A 17,650-nucleotide genomic window follows, 5' to 3' on the forward strand; every position below is an offset into this window, starting at 1 on the left:
CCTGAAGAGGGAATTCTTTGCAATAGCTCGACTGCCCAATATCTTGGGAGCAATAGATTGCACCCATATTGTGCTGTGTGCTCCAGAACATGACCAGCCCTTCTGAAATCGCAAACACTTCCATAGTCTCAACGTGCAGTTTGTTTGTGATGCACGGATGTGGGTTATGCAGGTGTGTGTGAATTTCGGTGGGGCTTGTCATGATGCCCGCATCCTCAGACAGTCGTCCCTGTGGTGGCAGTTCGAGGGCAGACAGTTTCCCCCTTGGTGGCTCGTTGGTGAGTATTTGTGCACAACATGGTTATTTAGTTAGACAATTGCCACTGTAGTCTTCAAAAAACAGATATGTAGCATGTCTTAGCTTAAATGGTCAGATAGAGAATGCAATTTAACCATGTCATTGTCTCTTTCCGCAAATGTCTAGTTTTAGCTCCAAACAGATATGTAGCATGTATTAGCTTAAAGGGACACTGTACCCAAATTTTTTCTTTTGTGATTCAGATAGAGCATGCAATTTGAAGCAACTTTCTAATGTACTCCTATTATCACAATTTCTTCATTCTCTTGGTATGTTTATTTGAAAAGCAAGAATTTAAGTTTAGATGCCGGCCCATTTTTGGTGAACAACCTGGGTTGTCCTTGCTGATTGGGCAGCACCAATAAACAATTGCTGTCCATGGTTCTGAACCACAAGTTTGCTGGCTCCTCAGCTTAGATGCCTTCTTTTTCAAATAAAGATATCAAGAGAATGAAGAAAAATTGATAATAGAAATAAATTAGAAAGTTGCTTAAAATTGCATGCTCTATCTGAATCACAAAAGAAAAAAATTGGGTACAGTGTCCCTTTAAATGGTCAGATAGAGAATGCAATTTAACCATGTCATTGTCTCTTTCCGCAAATGTCTAGTTTTAGCTCCAAACAGATATGTAGCATGTCTTAGCTTAAATGGGCAGCTCTAGGATGCAATTTAACCATTTCTTTCCCTTTTAGTAAATGTCTGGTTTATGCAAAATGCGCATATGTAGCATGTCTTAGCTTAAATGGTCAGAAAGAGAATGCAATTTAACCATGTCATTGTCTCTTTCCCCAAATGTCTAGTTTTAGCTCCAAACAGATATGTAGCATGTCTTAGCTTAAATGGGCAGCTCTAGGATGCAATTTAACCATTTCTTTCTCTTTTAGCAAAAGTCTGCTTTATGCGAAATACGCATATGTAGCATGTCTTAGCTTAAATGGTCAGATAGAGAATGCAAATTAACCATGTCATTGTCTCTTTCCGCAAATGTCTAGTTTTAGCTCCAAACAGATATGTAGCATGTCTTAGCTTAAATGAGCAGCTCTAGGATGCAATTTAACAATTTCTTTCTCTTTTAGCAAAAAGTCTGCTTTATGCAAAAGACGCATATGTAGCATGTCTTAGCTTAAATGGTCAGATAGAGAATGCGATTTAACCATGTCATTGTCTCTTTCCGCAAATGTCTAGTTTTAGCTCCAAACAGATATGTAGCATGTCTTAGCTTAAATGGTCAGATATAGAATGCGATTTAACCATGTCATTGTCTCTTTCCACAAATGTCTAGTTTTAGCTCCAAACAGATATGTAGCATGTCTTAGCTTAAATGTGCAGATAGAGAATGTGATTTAAACATATAATTCTTTTTTATTTAAAATGTTTATTTTAGGGGATTTTCGGGTACACAAATGATTTTTTTTCTGCCATTAGGGAGATGACTTCATCTAAAGACTGAAAGTGAAGAATTCAAGACTGAAAGTGAAGTATCCCAGACTGAAAGGGAAGAATTCAAGACTGAAAGTGAAGGATCTCAGACTGAAAGTGAAGAATCCCAGATTGAAAGTGATGAATACCAATGCGATCATGTCTGGCACTGTCTTTCAAATGTGCTGACCTTTAAAACCATACAAAGACACGTTCACATGGTAAGTGGCAACAATTTTATGGACTAATGCTGTGGATGCATCCTATTGGAGACACTTATATTTTTCTTTTTATAGATGGTATTTCACAATCCTCTATTTTGAAAATGATGAATAAGACACCTAATGAAGATAAACTGTTATTTTGAAGATATTTCATTGCCTTTCAAAGACCATACATCCAGGTTAGTTTGCACAATGCATGCTATTTAAGACTCACAGGAGGAAGAATGTTAAAAGAATTAGTAATAGATACAAGTCCTATATTAGAATATGGTTATTTTAGATACATTACCCCTACTTTGTTCTAGAGAGGGCTCAAATTCTGACCAATCAGACAAAGGGATTCATTTTATAGTTGATATAGAGGTATATTATTTGAAGGGATATGAAATATTACATTTAATTATGTTCCTCATACAATAGAAATATATTTTTACAATGTGATGTGCATTATTTTGTCTAATTTTAAATGCTAATGTTTAATTCTAAGATTGATTAGACAATATAATGGTATTAATTTCAATTTATGGATAGATATAGATTTCATGTATGAACCTGTTTTTAATATCAATAAAAAAATACATGTTAGAGCATAGACACAAGATGATTTAATAATTCTTAGATTTAATGAATAGTTTAAGACGTGTTCATGAAATGACTAATGTGTTTAATATTTTTCTTCTTTCTTTTTCAGAGTTTCATCTGTGACAAATTACCTTTTTTATTTTTTTTATTTTTTTTATTTTCAATAAATTTATTTTCATACTATACATTTTTCTTTTTTTATTTTAAAAATACATATTCTTAGAGACATATCTCTATCAAAGTAAGATAAGAAGAAACATATCCATATAATATTCTGACAAGTAAACAAAATATTACTCCCATGAATGTTAAAGTCATCTATTTGACAAGTACATGCCTGATATCAAATATACTAATTTTGGTTAATTTATTGAATGAAAAATATCAACACAGCTTATTCTGATAATGTTAAAGTCAAGTATCTTCAAAATTTTAATTTGTAGTTAAATACATCTATCTGTGCTTTTATTGTGTGATTTATAGATGTTAAAATCATAAAATGTTTATGACGAGGATATGTAGTCTAAATTATACAGAACAACTTTGTTCATTTCCCTTTTAAGAAATGAAAGTGTTTAACTTACATTAAAGTGACAGTGTAGTTGAATGTTAGATTTACATTCTAATCTCTGTAATCTTCCTTAGGTATCCAAAAACATTATTACACTAAATATCGGTTATTCAGCTTTAATTATTTTTAAGGTAATATGTTTGAAATTATCTGTAAATGAAAAGTAAGTTCATTTCATATTTATAACAAGCTAGTTATTGTATGCCATATTGATTACTTTTCAGTTCTAGTGGAGTCATTTGAAGGGTCAGTTAACTATAGATATATCAAAAGATAACTTCTAGCAATTATACTCCTTACCTGTTGGATAGATATCACATATCTATATGTATTTTCATTCCCCTTTAGTTTATTTATACAATTTTAACTCCACATATTCCTAATGGTTTTTCCAAAAATATTTCATTTAGTGAATCAGAGATAATACAAATCTTTTAAAACAACATTTAAATGTACTTTTATTATCTAATTATATTCAGTCTTTAGATATCCTTTGTTAAAGAAATAGCAATGCACATGGGTTAGACAATGACATAAGGCATCTATGTGCAACCAACAATCAGCAGCAACAGAGCCTATCTAGATATGGTTTTCACTCAAGAATATCAATTGAAAAAAACTAATGAAATAATCAAAATAAATATGACATTGTTTTAACATTGTATTATCCATCTAAATCTGTAAAGAACATATAGCTTTATGTCCCTTTAAGGTAAAGCTTTATAAATACAGCCATTAGAAGATATTTCATTCACAGTGGGGCAAACAATACAGAAGGTAATCCAAATATGCTTGATTCTCATGTTATACTAAGTTTCAGATAGGGAGGTGCATAGGTTAATGATCAGCAAAGCATTACTGGGAAATATCTACTTAATTGTGGGTGGCCAACAATGCATATTTACAATGTTTAGACAGATGTATTTAGATCAAGTTCAAGATTGCATATTAGCTCATGAAAGGGACGGTAATTAAAAAGCGTTTCTTTCTGGATTAATAAATAAAATATAATTTTATACATTAACATTTAATTCTATCATTGATTTTAATTCATTCTTTTGATATTATTTCATTTACAACCATATCTAGATATGCTCAGTAGCTGAAGATTGGTGGATGCACAGAGATGCCTTCTGTCATTGGCTCAACCATGTGCATTGCAATTTCTTCTGTTAAGGATATTTAAAGAATGATCTAAATTGATAGTTATATTTTAAAGTATAAAATGAATTCTCTCTCCGGATCATTTTAAGAAAACATTTTTGTGTAATGTCCCTTTAAAAATAAAGACGCCATTGCACAATAACATATGTGAGCAGTTCAGACAAATACAAGCTTGAGGTTTATTTACAAATAAACAAACGTGTAGTTTAAGATTTAGAAACAGATTATCCAAGTTCCGGACATTATAACCAGAAATTACGCATTTCAGAAATATCGTGTGGGAAACATATCTTGCAACACAAGATTCGCATCTTTAAAAATTAGATTCTAATGTCACTCAATAGCACACAATCAATGTGCATTATAAATACATTTAACCCCTTAATGACAACTGACGTACCAGGTACGTCATGCATTAACAAGCAGTTAATGACAATGGACGTACCTGGTACGTCAGTTGTCTAACAGAGTGCTGGAAGTGATCACAATCACTTCCAGCAGCTCTGAGGGTATTGCAGTGATGCCTCGATATGGAGGCATCCTGCAATACCCCTTTACAAGACTCCGATGCAGAGAGAGCCACTCTGTTGCCCTCTCTGCACCGGTAGTGATGGTGCCGATGGTGCCTTTGTCCGGTGGGAGGAGGGAGCGTGTGCGCGCGCGTGCACGATGCACGCGCACGTGCACGGGTGTGCGTGTGCACGGGTGTGCGTGTGCACGGGGGTGAGCGTGTGCACGTGGGCGAGCGTGCACGTGCACATGCGCACATTAGCCACACTGACACCAATTAAAAAGGAAGGGGAAAATTTTTTTTTTATTTTTTTTTTACATTTAAAAGGATCTGGGAGGGGGAGGGGGTGGGGGTATTGTGGGGGGGCTGCTACACTACAGAAATAATTAAACATACAAATAAAAGTTAAAAATAAAATTAAAATAGTTTGGTTTGTGGGGCCAAACTGGGTACTGGCAGACAGCTGCCAGTACCCAAGATGGCGGTAATTAGGTAGGGGAGAGGGTTAGAGAGCTGGAGGGGGGGATCAGGGAGGTTGGTGCTAAGGCAGGGGTCCATCACAACTAAAATATTTTATAATTTTTATTTAAAAAAAAAACAAAAAACTCTTATTTAGTACTGGCAGACTTTCTGCCAGTACTTAAGATGGCGGTAACAATTGTGGGGTGGGGGAGGGAAGAGAGCTGTTTGGGAGGGATCAGGGGGTGGGATGTGTCAGGTGGGAGGCTGATCTCTAAAATTAACCCTGCAAGCTACCTAATTTAACCCCTTCACTGCTGGGCATAATTCACGTGTGGTGCGCAGCAGCATTTAGCGGCCTTCTAATTACCAAAAAGCAACGCCAAAGCCATATAAATCTGCTATTTCTGAACAAAGGGGATCCCAGAGAAGCTTTTACAACAATTTCTGCCATAATAGCACAAGCTGTTTGTAAATAATTTCAGTGAGAAACCTAAAATTGTGAAAAATGTAAAGTTTTTTTTTTATTTGCTCGCATTTGGCGGTGAAATGGTGGCATAAAATATACCAAAATGGGCCTAGATCAATACTTGGGGTTGTCTACTACACTACACTAAAGCTAAAATTAACCCTACAAGCTCCCTACAAGCTCCCTAATTAACCCCTTCACTCCTGGGCATAAAACATGTGTGGTGCGCAGCGGCATTTAGCGGCCTTCTAATTACCAAAAAGCAACCACAAAGCCATATAAGTCTGTTATTTCTGAAAAAGGGGATCCCAGAGAAGCATTTACAACCATTTGTGCCATAATTGCAGAAGCTGTTTGTAAATAATTTCAGTGGGAAACCTAAAGTTTGTGACAAAATTTGTGAAAAAGTTAACTTTTTTTTTTTTTTTTTATCGCATTTGGCGGTGAAATGGTGGCATGAAATATACCAAAATGGGCCTGGATCAATACTTTGGGATGTCTTCTAAAACAAAATATATACATGTCAAGGGATATTCAGGTATTCCTGAAAGATATCAGTGTCCCAATGTAACTAGCGCTAATTTTGAAAAAAAGTGGTTTGGAAATAGCAAAGTGCTACTTGTATTTATTGCCCCATAAATTGCAAAAAAAGCAAAGAACATGTAAACATTGGGTATTTCTAAACTCAGGACAAAATTTATAAGCTATTTAGCATGGGTGTTTTTTGGTGATTGTAGATGTGTAACAGATTTTGGGGGTCAAAGTTAGAAAAAGTGTGTTTTTTTCCATTTTTTCCTCATATTTTATCATATTTTTTTTTAGTAAATTATAAGATATGATGAAAATAATGGTATCTTTAGAAAGTCCATTTAATGACGAGAAAAACGGTATATAATATGTGTGGGTATAGTAAACGAGTAAGAGGAAAATTACAGCTAAACGCAAACACTGCAGAAATGTAAAAATAGCCATTGTCATTAAGGGTAAGAAAATTGAAAAATGGTCCGGTCATTAAGGGGTTAATAGAGCAATGTCAATACTTCACAATAAGTCATGAAATGTATGAAATGTATTTAATAAACAATAAATACATAATGATATATAAATTAAAAATATATGTTTAAAATACTTCCAACCTAATAAGATTGTGGATAAAATGTATTAACTCATTTTACTATCGGCTAGATTTAGAGTTTTGTCGGTAACAACCCGAAAAGCTAACGCTGGCTTTTTTCTGGCCGCACCATAAAAATAACTCTGGTATTGAGAGTCCACATAAAGGCTGCGTTAGGCTCCAAAAAAGGAGCGTAGAGCATATTTAACGCAACTTCAACTCTCGATACCAGAGTTGCTTACGCAAGCGGCCAGCCTCAAAAACGTGCTCGTGCACGATTCCCCCATAGGAAAAATTGGGGCTGTTTGAGCTGAAAAAAAAACCTAACACCTGCAAAAAAGCCGCGTTCAGCTCCTAACGCAGCACCATTGTTTCGTATGGGGAAACACTTCCTACGTCTGCACCTAACACTCTAACATGTACCCCGAGTCTAAACACCCCTAACCTTACACTTATTAACCCCTAATCTGCCGCCCCCGCTATCGCTGACCCCTGCATATTATTATTAACCCCTAATCTGCCGCTTCGTAAACCGCCGCTACTTACATTATCCCTATGTACCCCTAATCTGCTGTCCCTAACATCGCCGACCCCTATATTATATTTATTAACCCCTAATCTGCCCCCCACAACGTCGCCTCCACCTGCCTACACTTATTAACCCCTAATCTGCCGAGCGGACCGCACCGCTATTATTATAAAGTTATTAACCCCTAATCCGCCTCACTAACCCTATAATAAATAGTATTAACCCCTAATCTGCCCTCCCTAACATCGCAAACACCTAACTTCAATTATTAACCCCTAATCTGCCGACTTGAGCTCACCGCTATTCTAATAAATGTATTAACCCCTAAAGCTAAATCTAACCCTAACACTAACACCCCCTAAATTAAATATAATTTTAATCTAACGAAATTAATTAACTGTTATTAAATAAATTATTCCTATTTAAAGCTTAATACTTACCTGTAAAATAAATCCTAATATAGCTACAATATAAATTATAATTATATTATAGCTATTTTAGGATTAATATTTATTTTACAGGTAACTTTGTATTTATTTTAACCAGGTACAATAGCTATTAAATAGTTAAGAACTATTTAATAGCTAAAATAGTTAAAATAATTACAAATTTACCTGTAAAATAAATCCTAACCTAAGTTACAATTAAACCTAACACTACACTTTCAATAAATGAATTAAATAAAATACCTACAATTACCTACAATTAAACCTAACACTACACTATCAATAAATTAATTAAATACAATACCTACAAATAACTACAATGAAATAAACTAACTAAAGTACAAAAAATAAAAAAGAACTAAGTTACAAAAAATAAAAAAATATTTACAAACATAAGAAAAATATTACAACAATTTTAAACTAATTGCACCTACTCTAAGCCCCCTAATAAAATAACAAAGCCCCCCAAAATAAAAAAATGCCCTACCCTATTCTAGATTACTAAAGTTCAAAGTTCTTTTACCTTACCAGCCCTGAACAGGGCCCTTTGCGGGGCATGCCCCAAGAAGTTCAGCTCTTTTGCCTGTAAAAAAAAACATACAATACCCCCCCCCCCAACATTACAACCCACCACCCACATACCCCTAATCTAACCCAAACCCCCCTTAAATAAACCTAACACTAAGCCCCTGAAGATCTCCGGGTTCAGCGATCGGTCCAGAAGAGGGTCCGAAGTCTTGATCAAAGCGGAGCAAGAAGAGGTCCTCCATCCGGTAGAAGTCTTCATCCAAGTGGGGCAGAAGAGGTCTTCCATCCGATTGAAGTCTTCATCCAAGCGGGATCTTCTATCGTCATCCATCCGGAGCGGAGCAGCAGGATCCTGAAGACCTCCGACGCGGAACATCTATCCTGGCCGACGACTGAACGACGAATGACGGTTCCTTTAAATGACGTCATCCAAGATGGCGTCCCTCGAATTCCGATTGGCTGATAGGATTCTATCAGCCGATCGGAATTAAGGTAGGAATATTCTGATTGGCTGATGGAATCAGCCAATCAGAATCAAGTTCAATCCGATTGGCTGATCCAATCAGCCAATCGGATTGAACTTGATTGTGATTGGCTGATTCTATCAGCCAATCAGAATATTCCTACCTTAATTCCGATTGGCTGATAGAATCCTATCAGCCAATCGGAATTCGAGGGACGCCATCTTGGATGACGTCCCTTAAAGGAACCGTCATTCTTCAGTTGGACGTCGCCGGATGAAGATGGGTCCGCGGTGGAGGTCTTCAGGATGGAGCCGGTCCTCATCGGATGAAGATAGAAGATGCCGCTTGGAAGAAGATGGTTGCCGGTCCGAATCTACTCTTCTTCCCGGATAGGATGAAGACTTTGGACCCTCTTCTGGACTTCTTCAGCCATCGGATGATGGATGTCTAGCCCCCTCTTGGGTTGGATGAAGATATCGGAGCCAGGACGGATCGGTGAACCTGGTATGGTGAAGACAAGGTAGGATGATCTTCAGGGGCTTAGTGTTAGGTTTATTTAAGGGGGGGTTTGGGTTAGATTAGGGGTATGTGGGTGGTGGGTTGTAATGTTGGGGGGGGGTATTGTATGTTTTTTTTTACAGGCAAAAGAGCTGAACTTCTTGGGGCATGCCCCGCAAAGGGCCCTGTTCAGGGCTGGTAAGGTAAAAGAACTTTGAACTTTAGTAATTTAGAATAGGGTAGGGCATTTTTTTATTTTAGGGGGCTTTGTTATTTTATTAGGGGGCTTAGAGTAGGTGTAATTAGTTTAAAATTGTTGTAATATTTTTCTTATGTTTGTAAATATTTTTTTATTTTTTGTAACTTAGTTCTTTTTTATTTTTTGTACTTTAGTTAGTTTATTTCATTGTAGTTATTTGTAGGTATTGTATTTAATTAATTTATTGATAGTGTAGTGTTAGGTTTAATTGTAGGTAATTGTAGGTATTTTATTTAATTAATTTATTGATAGTGTTAGGTTTAATTGTAACTTAGGTTAGGATTTATTTTACAGGTAAATTTGTAATTATTTTAACTATTTTAGCTATTAAATAGTTCTTAACTATTTAATAGCTATTGTACCTGGTTAAAAAAATACAAAGTTACCTGTAAAATAAATATTAATCCTAAAATAGCTATAATATCATTATAATTTATTTTGTAGCTATATTAGGATTTATTTTACAGGTAAGTATTTAGCTTTAAATAGGAATAATTTATTTAATAAGAGTTAATTTATTTTGTTAGATGTAAATTATATTTAACTTAGGGGGTGTTAGTGTTAGGGTTAGACTTAGCTTTAGGGGTTAATACATTTATTAGAATAGCGGCGAGATTCGGTCGGCAGATTAGGGGTTAATAATTGAAGTTAGGTGTCAGCGATGTTAGGGAGGGCAGGTTAGGGGTTAATAAATATAGGGGTCGGCGGTGTAAGGGGCAGCAGATTAGGGGTACATAGCTATAATGTAGCTGGCGGCTCTTTGCGGTCGGCAGATTAGGGGTAAATTATTGTAGGTAGGTGGCGGCGACGTTGTGGGGGGCAGGTTAGGGGTTAATAAATATAATATAGGGGTCGGCGGTGTTAGGGGCAGCAGATTAGGGGTACATAGGGATAATGTAGCTGGCGGCGGCGTGCGGACGGCAGATTAGGGGTTAATTATTGTAGGTAGGTGGCGGCGACGTTGTGGGGGGCAGGTTAGGGGTTAATAAATATAATATAGGGGTCGGCGGTGTTAGGGGCAGCAGATTAGGGGTACATAGGGATAATGTAGCTGGCAGCGGCGTGCGGACGGCAGATTAGGGGTTAATAAATGTAGGTAGCTGGCGGTGACGTTGTGGGGGGCAGATTAGGGGTTAATAAATATAATATAGGGATCGGCGGTGTTAGGGGCAGCAGATTAGGGGTACATAAGGATAACGTAGGTGGCGGTCGGCAGATTAGGGGTTAAAAAAACTTTAATCGAGTTGCGGCGATGTGGGGGGACCTCGGTTTAGGGGTACATAGGTAGTTTATGGGTGTTAGTGTACTTTAGAGTACAGTAGTTAAGAGCTTTATGAACCGGCGTTAGCCCAGAAAGCTCTTAACTACTGACTTTTTTCTGCGGCTGGAGTTTTGTCGTTAGATTTCTAACGCTCACTTCAGACACGACTCTAAATACCGGAGTTAGAAAGATCCCATTGAAAAGATAGGATACGTAATTGACGTATGGGGATCTGCAGTATGGAAAAGTCGCGGCTGAAAAGTGAGCGTTAGACCCTATTTTGAGTGACTCCAAATACCGGAGGTAGCCTAAAACCAGCGTTAGGAGCCTCTAATGCTGGTTTTCACGGCTACCGCCAAACTCTAAATCTAGGCCTATGTTTGTAAGACACATTTTAGCTTTTCACATTCACTACAAGTCACAGACATGCTCTTGATATTATGAGCATCATATTTAATTCATACACAGTGCCCAGCACACATTATACCTAGCACACACTGTACTTAACACTCATTGTACCTAGCACACACTGTACCTAGCACACACTGTACCCAGCACACATTATACCTAGCACACACTGAACCTAGCACTCATTGTACCTAGCACACACTGTACCTAGCACTCATTGCACCTAGCACTCATTGTACCTAGCACACACTGTACCTAGTACACACTGTACCTAGTACTCATTGTACCTAGCACTCATTATACCTAGCACACATTGTACCTAGCACACATTGTACCTAGCACTCATTGTACCTAGCACACACTGTACCTAGCACTCATTGTACCTAGCACTCATTGTACCTAGCACACACTGTACCAAGTACACACTGTACCTAGTACTCATTGTACCTAGCACTCATTATACCTAGCACACATTGTACCTAGCACACATTGTACCTAGCACACACTGTATCTAGCACACACTGTACCTAGCACATTGTACCTAGCACACATTGTAACTAGCACTCATTGTACCTAGCACACAATGTACCTAGCACACACTGTACCTAGCACACATTGTACTTAGCACACATTGTACCTAGCACATGCTGTACCCAGCACACACTGTACCCAGCACACACTGTACCCAGCACACACTGTACCCAGCACACCCTGTACCTAGAACAAGCAGTACCTAGAACAAGCAGCACCTAGCACAAGCAGCACCTAGCACAAGCAGTACCTAGCACACACAGTACCTAGCACACACAGTACCTAGCACACGCAGTACCCAGCACACGCAGTACCTAGCAAACGCAGTACCTAGCACACAAAGTACCTAGCACACAAAGTACCTAGCACAAACAGTACCCAGCATACACAGTACCTAGCACAACCTGTACCTAGCACACACGGTACCTAGCACACAAAATACCTAGCACACAAAATACCTAGCACACAAAATACCTAGCACAAACTGCACCCAGCATATACAGTACCAAGCACACGAGGTACCCAGCTCAAACAATACCTAGCACACACAGTACAAAACTCATACAGTACCTAGCACACCTAGAACCCACGCTGCATTAAAGTATACAAATAACAAAATATAATTGTGCTACACTTTAACACTTTGAAAGTTGTATGCCTTAAAGCTATGTACAGTGACATCCTGGAAGTAAACCTACTATAAAGGTTTCATTAATATTAGAAACCACAAATGAGTGTCTGAACACGGTCAGAGATGACAGAACACTATAAGGGGGGGGGATGATTTGTATATAATAATATAAGAAACATTTTCAAAGAACTTATCAGCAATAGGGTCACTAGCAGGTATATTCCAATATCTATATATATAGAAATACATATAGATATATAGAAAAGAACTATCATGTTCCAAATAAACCACCTTAATATAAGTTTACCACTATTAGAAGTATGAATAGTAGATTTTTTTTCTGACCAATTACAAAGTTATGTATATTTCCATACCTCCTGCATCATGTGACAGTCATCAGCCAATCACGTACATTCTGTGAATTATTGCAAATGCTCAGTAGGAGCTAGTGACCCAAAACAGTGTAAATATAAAAAAGATTTTTCACATTTTTTTAATGGAAGTAAATTGGAAAGTTGTTGAAAATTGCGGGCTCTATCTGAATCATTAAACTTTAATGTTGAATCAGAGTGTACCTTGAATATTTTGAACCCTTGATTTGGGGGGTGGGGGGGTTGAACAACCTTAATACGTTGCTGTTTTTCATAATTTTAATACAGGAATCAGACATTTATGTTTTATATTTATAAATAATATTAAATATCTTCCTATGATTGTGATTTCACTGCTTTTGGTTCTGAGTGCTTTTACTATTTTTAAGAGATTTATGTTGTTACTATTAAAAAAAAAAAAAAAAGAAACAGAAAAAGAGTACTGATTTTTAAACAATGAGAATTGTTTTTATTTATTGCAATAATAAATAAAATGGAATTAAACATGGTCAACATGTTCCATAATAACATAACATAAAAATCATTAAATTAACAATTATTTACATTTTTCCACGGCAGCATCTACTATTATTATACATAAAAAATATAAAAATTGATAAATATAAATAACAAAGAATAAATTATACAATACTACAGTAACAAAGAACAAAGTACAACATATAAAAATAATACTTTGCTCAGTGCTTACAGTTGAGCATAGCTCAAGATGTTTTTTCCCAGTATATTGGAAATATAATAAATAATCAAATTATTTATCTGCAAAAATGTCCTTATACTTCAATGGTAAATTTTGTAGATAAAATAAAATTAGATAAACTTTTCTAAAGGATTTTGATTGACACCACTGTGTTGCATTTGACACTGTATCTATAATAACTTTGAATAGACATTCATGTCAGTTTTCACATATATAAATGCATACAAACACTTTATATTATAAATTAAATAGAAACAAAAACAACTATAAAACACAGTTTCTTTTTTTTAGTTTAAACATATGATAATCCCTGTGTAAATATGTAAATAAATAATTTACAAAGAATTATTGTATTGCCTGCAATTGAAATAATCAGTTTTCCATTCAGACTATAACATTTTGCTATCTTCTTTCATATGTTCTGTGACTTTGTCTTGATAGTTATGGGACTTTTTTAGACTACTTAGTCTTGGAGCTGCAAAAAAGAAAAATATATAATTTAGTAAAATATAAATCACAGATGCAATAAAATAACATTTTAATTAAAATGACTGAGGAAAATAATATCTGGAATGGAACATTTGATTAATAAAGATATTATTGTTTAAATTAATACATGAATGATTTTGGATATATTATTATTAATTTTTGTTATTAAGTTTGCAAGATTTGTTAATTTTTTTGCTAGAAAAATATGTTTAGGTATTTTATAAAAATTTTTTGGATTAAAGTTAATTAAAGGGATATGTAAATCAAAATTAAGCTTTCAGATTCAGATAGAGCACAACATTGTAAGAGACTTTCTAATATAATATATTCATCAAACTTGCTTAGCTGAAAAGTCAGCTCCAGAGAAGCGAGTCATATGTGTATAACAACCAATCAAATGCTAGCTCCCAGAAGAGCATTGCTGCTCCTGAGCCTACCTAGGTATGCTTTTCAATAAAGGATACCAAGAAAACAAAGTAATTTTGATAACAGAAGTGAATTGAAAAGCCTCTTAAAAATCAGATTCTCTTTCTGTATAATGAAAGTTATTATCATGTCCATTTACGAAGAGTGTGTGTATGTATGTATGTATGTGTATATATATATATATATATATATATATATATATATATATATATATATATATATATATATATATACAGTATATATATATATATATATTATATCATGATTTAGCGTGTATGTATGTATATATATATATATATATATATATATATATATATATATATATATATATATATATATATATATATATATATATATATATCATGATTTAGCGTGTGAAAGTTGTAATTAAGTTGCAACTTGCTATAATATAATGTAACAGTCAGTTCATTTTGCAGTACTGTAAGGAACAGTAATTTATCACAAAAAAATTATTGGAGTTTCCCTTACAGTGTAAGAAGCTGGTAATACTATGGGACAATAGAGATCGCATCTTGATGCAGAATTAAAATAAAATGCAAAATAATTAAAATTATTCATAAAACTTCTTAAAAGTGGCATTTGATTTAGCTAATATTGTTGCCTTAACTGTGAAAAAACATTTCAATCATAAATATACTGTTTCAGTGGAAAATTCCACAGTAGAAGCGCTTACCTGTCAAGAATTCTCTTGATGATTTTTTCTACCCATGGAGCAGAAGGGTCTATGCATACTTCCTTTCCGGTTTTTAAAGTCACTCTGCAAAAAAAAAAAAAATTAGATTACTGCTTTCAAAGACTATGAAATCATTGGTGGATCATAATTATTCTAAAATGAATTTCTGACTTTAAGATTGCTCTATTATTCTAATCTAAATTATATGTATTATTGTGTTGCATCATAACAGAAAAAAGGGTTGTTGCTGTATTGGTCTCACAGAGAATGTTCCTTTAATAGATTGTGATAACTTTTAAAGGACCTACAAAACCAAGTTGTTGTTTTTTATTCCATAATATTTCAAGACCTCAGAGGTTTCTTCTTTACAATCTACTAAAGGAACATTTGATGCATCATAAAATTTTCTTTTAATTATCCAGCAAATACTTACATAACTTCCACATTTGGGCAGTTTGGGCCTTTAGGAATAAGTTCAACATTCTGAAAATGTTTAGGATGGATGAATGTAGATTCTGTATTTATGCATAAACATCTGGGCTCTGAAATTCTTGCCAGAGACATTCCTGTAAATAAATCAAATCAAAATAAATATTAATATCAATTAGATGATGTGTTTTTTCTAACAATCTCTAAATAACATCTGAACTAATAAATTAACACGGTGCATGATTTTAAGAAGATACATATTATTTTTTTAATTAAAGGCACGGTTTACTTAAAAATGTTCTCCCCTTTAATTTGTTCTCAATGATCCACTTTACCTGCCGGAGTGTATTAAATTGTTTACAAGTTTTTCCTTTACCCTTATATTGGCATTTTAAATAGTTGATTTAGCCTGTGGTATCCCTACCTATTCTGAAAGTTTCTGGCCTTAGTTCCAAACTATAAATAAGCTGTGTAAACACAGCCAGTAGAAGAAATTATACCTCCAGTGGGGTATAGAAGAGATAAGGTAATAAAATGCTAATTTCCCATTGTTCTCTCCAAGTATTGGTCTTTGGTTTACGGACACATATAAGATAAGGAAGCATGTATATTTACACAATGTGATAAGTAATTAGATCTGAGTATACCTATAAGCTCAACCCATTTACTAGGTTGTGGCTTCAAAACACAAAATCTGCTTTTTCATATACACAAATAAACCTTAAAAAGCAAATCCTCATACATTTTATACTCTGCAGTTAGCAAAAACACATTAAGGGAAAAACTATTTTACAGTATACTATCCCTTTAAATACATAAAAATGCTATATTTTTAATATTTAAAACCTCAAAAAAGTGTTGTTTCTTACTATAAGTATGATAAAAAGTTAAATACATACCTTCAGTCACAGCACACAGCATGCAGAGAGCTAAAAACGTTAGGTTGATTTTCTTGGTCTCCATGGTTATAGATAAGGTTAGTTTTTTCTTCAGTTGTTTGGTTTAGCTTCCTTTTTCCTCAGCTGTTTAGATTTAGCTGAGCACTTTGGTCTCAGTAAAGTTCTGTTCACAACACCAGTCAGAGATTACTTTTATACTCTATCTCCCAGCAGGCAGCTGAAATTGCGTAACAATAACTGGAAATTCCAGTGTCCTAAGACCCTCCTTGTTAAGACTGAATTACGTCCTCTTCTTACAAGGTGTGTTATGTCATTATTATATTAATCTTTATATATATTATAATATATATTACTATCTACTTAATGTAAACTTTCTTTTTTCCTTTGGGATAATGATATCCTGGGAAATTTTTTGGAAACTTCCCAAACACATGCCAAGAATTTTCTTTAGGAGGAAATTCACTTTCTTATGTTTATTTAATAGCACAATGATGTGCCATAGGCAAACAATAATTAATACTCTTCAAACATAATTTCTTTACTGCGTAGATAATTATAGCAATTAAATAAATGTTGTATATTGCACAAATCTGTAAACATAGTATATTCAAATATAGTTAAAAGGGACAGTAAACACCTGAATTGTTTAATACAAAAATGATTAGTTATGTGTAGTGAAGCAACTTTACAATATACTTTCATTATTTATTTTGCCCTATTTTCATGTAATTCAGCTATAGAAAATTGGGATTTTGATAACTGAAATGCACACAAACGACCAAACTAACCTTGTCTTCTGCAACTGCAAGTCTGGATTGGCTCCTCCAAATATAGTGAGTGGTGGGTGGAGTTTGGCTATTAAAAAACAATTGCAAGAAACCTGGTATTCATTTGTTTTAAAAATATTTTGAATTGGCTGATATGTTGTTCTATAGCAGAACAACAAAAATGTCTTTAATTTACAAGGTGTTTAATGTCTCTTTAAATTAATCACTTCTTTCCATTATAAGCTTGATTTAAAAAAAAAATCTAAGGAGTGTTCAACAGAACTGATGTTTGTCATTTTAATATACAATTTTAACCACTATAAAACTGCAAACTTTCAAGTGAATTGATCAAATGGTTTTTGAGACATATTGGTTTAGAAAACAAAATTCTGTTTTTCAAGAAAATTCCATGGACTTAACATTTGTAGTTTTTGGACTCTCTATGAAACCACTGAATATATTTGTAAGATATTTGGGATTATTTTGTTTT

At 34.6% G+C, this 17,650-nt stretch overlaps 1 protein-coding gene across 1 annotated transcript; it reads right to left on the minus strand.

The window, feature by feature from the left end:
* Nucleotides 1–13,184: 13,184 nt before the first annotated feature.
* On the minus strand, nucleotides 13,185–16,531 carry LOC128648103 (alveolar macrophage chemotactic factor-like). Its single transcript, XM_053700763.1, has 4 exons — nucleotides 16,394–16,531; nucleotides 15,499–15,631; nucleotides 15,066–15,149; nucleotides 13,185–13,931 (listed from the first exon to the last, which is right to left on the minus strand). Exons 1-4 carry the CDS (start codon nucleotides 16,455–16,457, stop codon nucleotides 13,916–13,918), a joined length of 297 nt encoding a protein of 98 aa, XP_053556738.1. The 5' UTR covers nucleotides 16,458–16,531; the 3' UTR covers nucleotides 13,185–13,915.
* Nucleotides 16,532–17,650: the final 1,119 nt, after the last annotated feature.

This window comes from Bombina bombina, chromosome 2 (assembly GCF_027579735.1).
Source record: "Bombina bombina isolate aBomBom1 chromosome 2, aBomBom1.pri, whole genome shotgun sequence".
Taxonomy (NCBI): domain Eukaryota; kingdom Metazoa; phylum Chordata; class Amphibia; order Anura; family Bombinatoridae; genus Bombina; species Bombina bombina.

Excerpts from the sequence above, each read along its gene's own strand:
- LOC128648103 (XM_053700763.1), bottom strand. The coding sequence starts at position 16,457 with ATGGAGACCAAGAAAATCAACCTAACGTTTTTAGCTCTCTGCATGCTG. Across the intron at positions 15,632-16,393 it reads GCTGTGTGCTGTGACTGAAG|GAATGTCTCTGGCAAGAATT; the intron begins GTATGTATTTAA and ends ATTTATTTACAG. Across the intron at positions 15,150-15,498 it reads TGCCCAAATGTGGAAGTTAT|AGTGACTTTAAAAACCGGAA; the intron begins GTAAGTATTTGC and ends TTTTTTTTGCAG.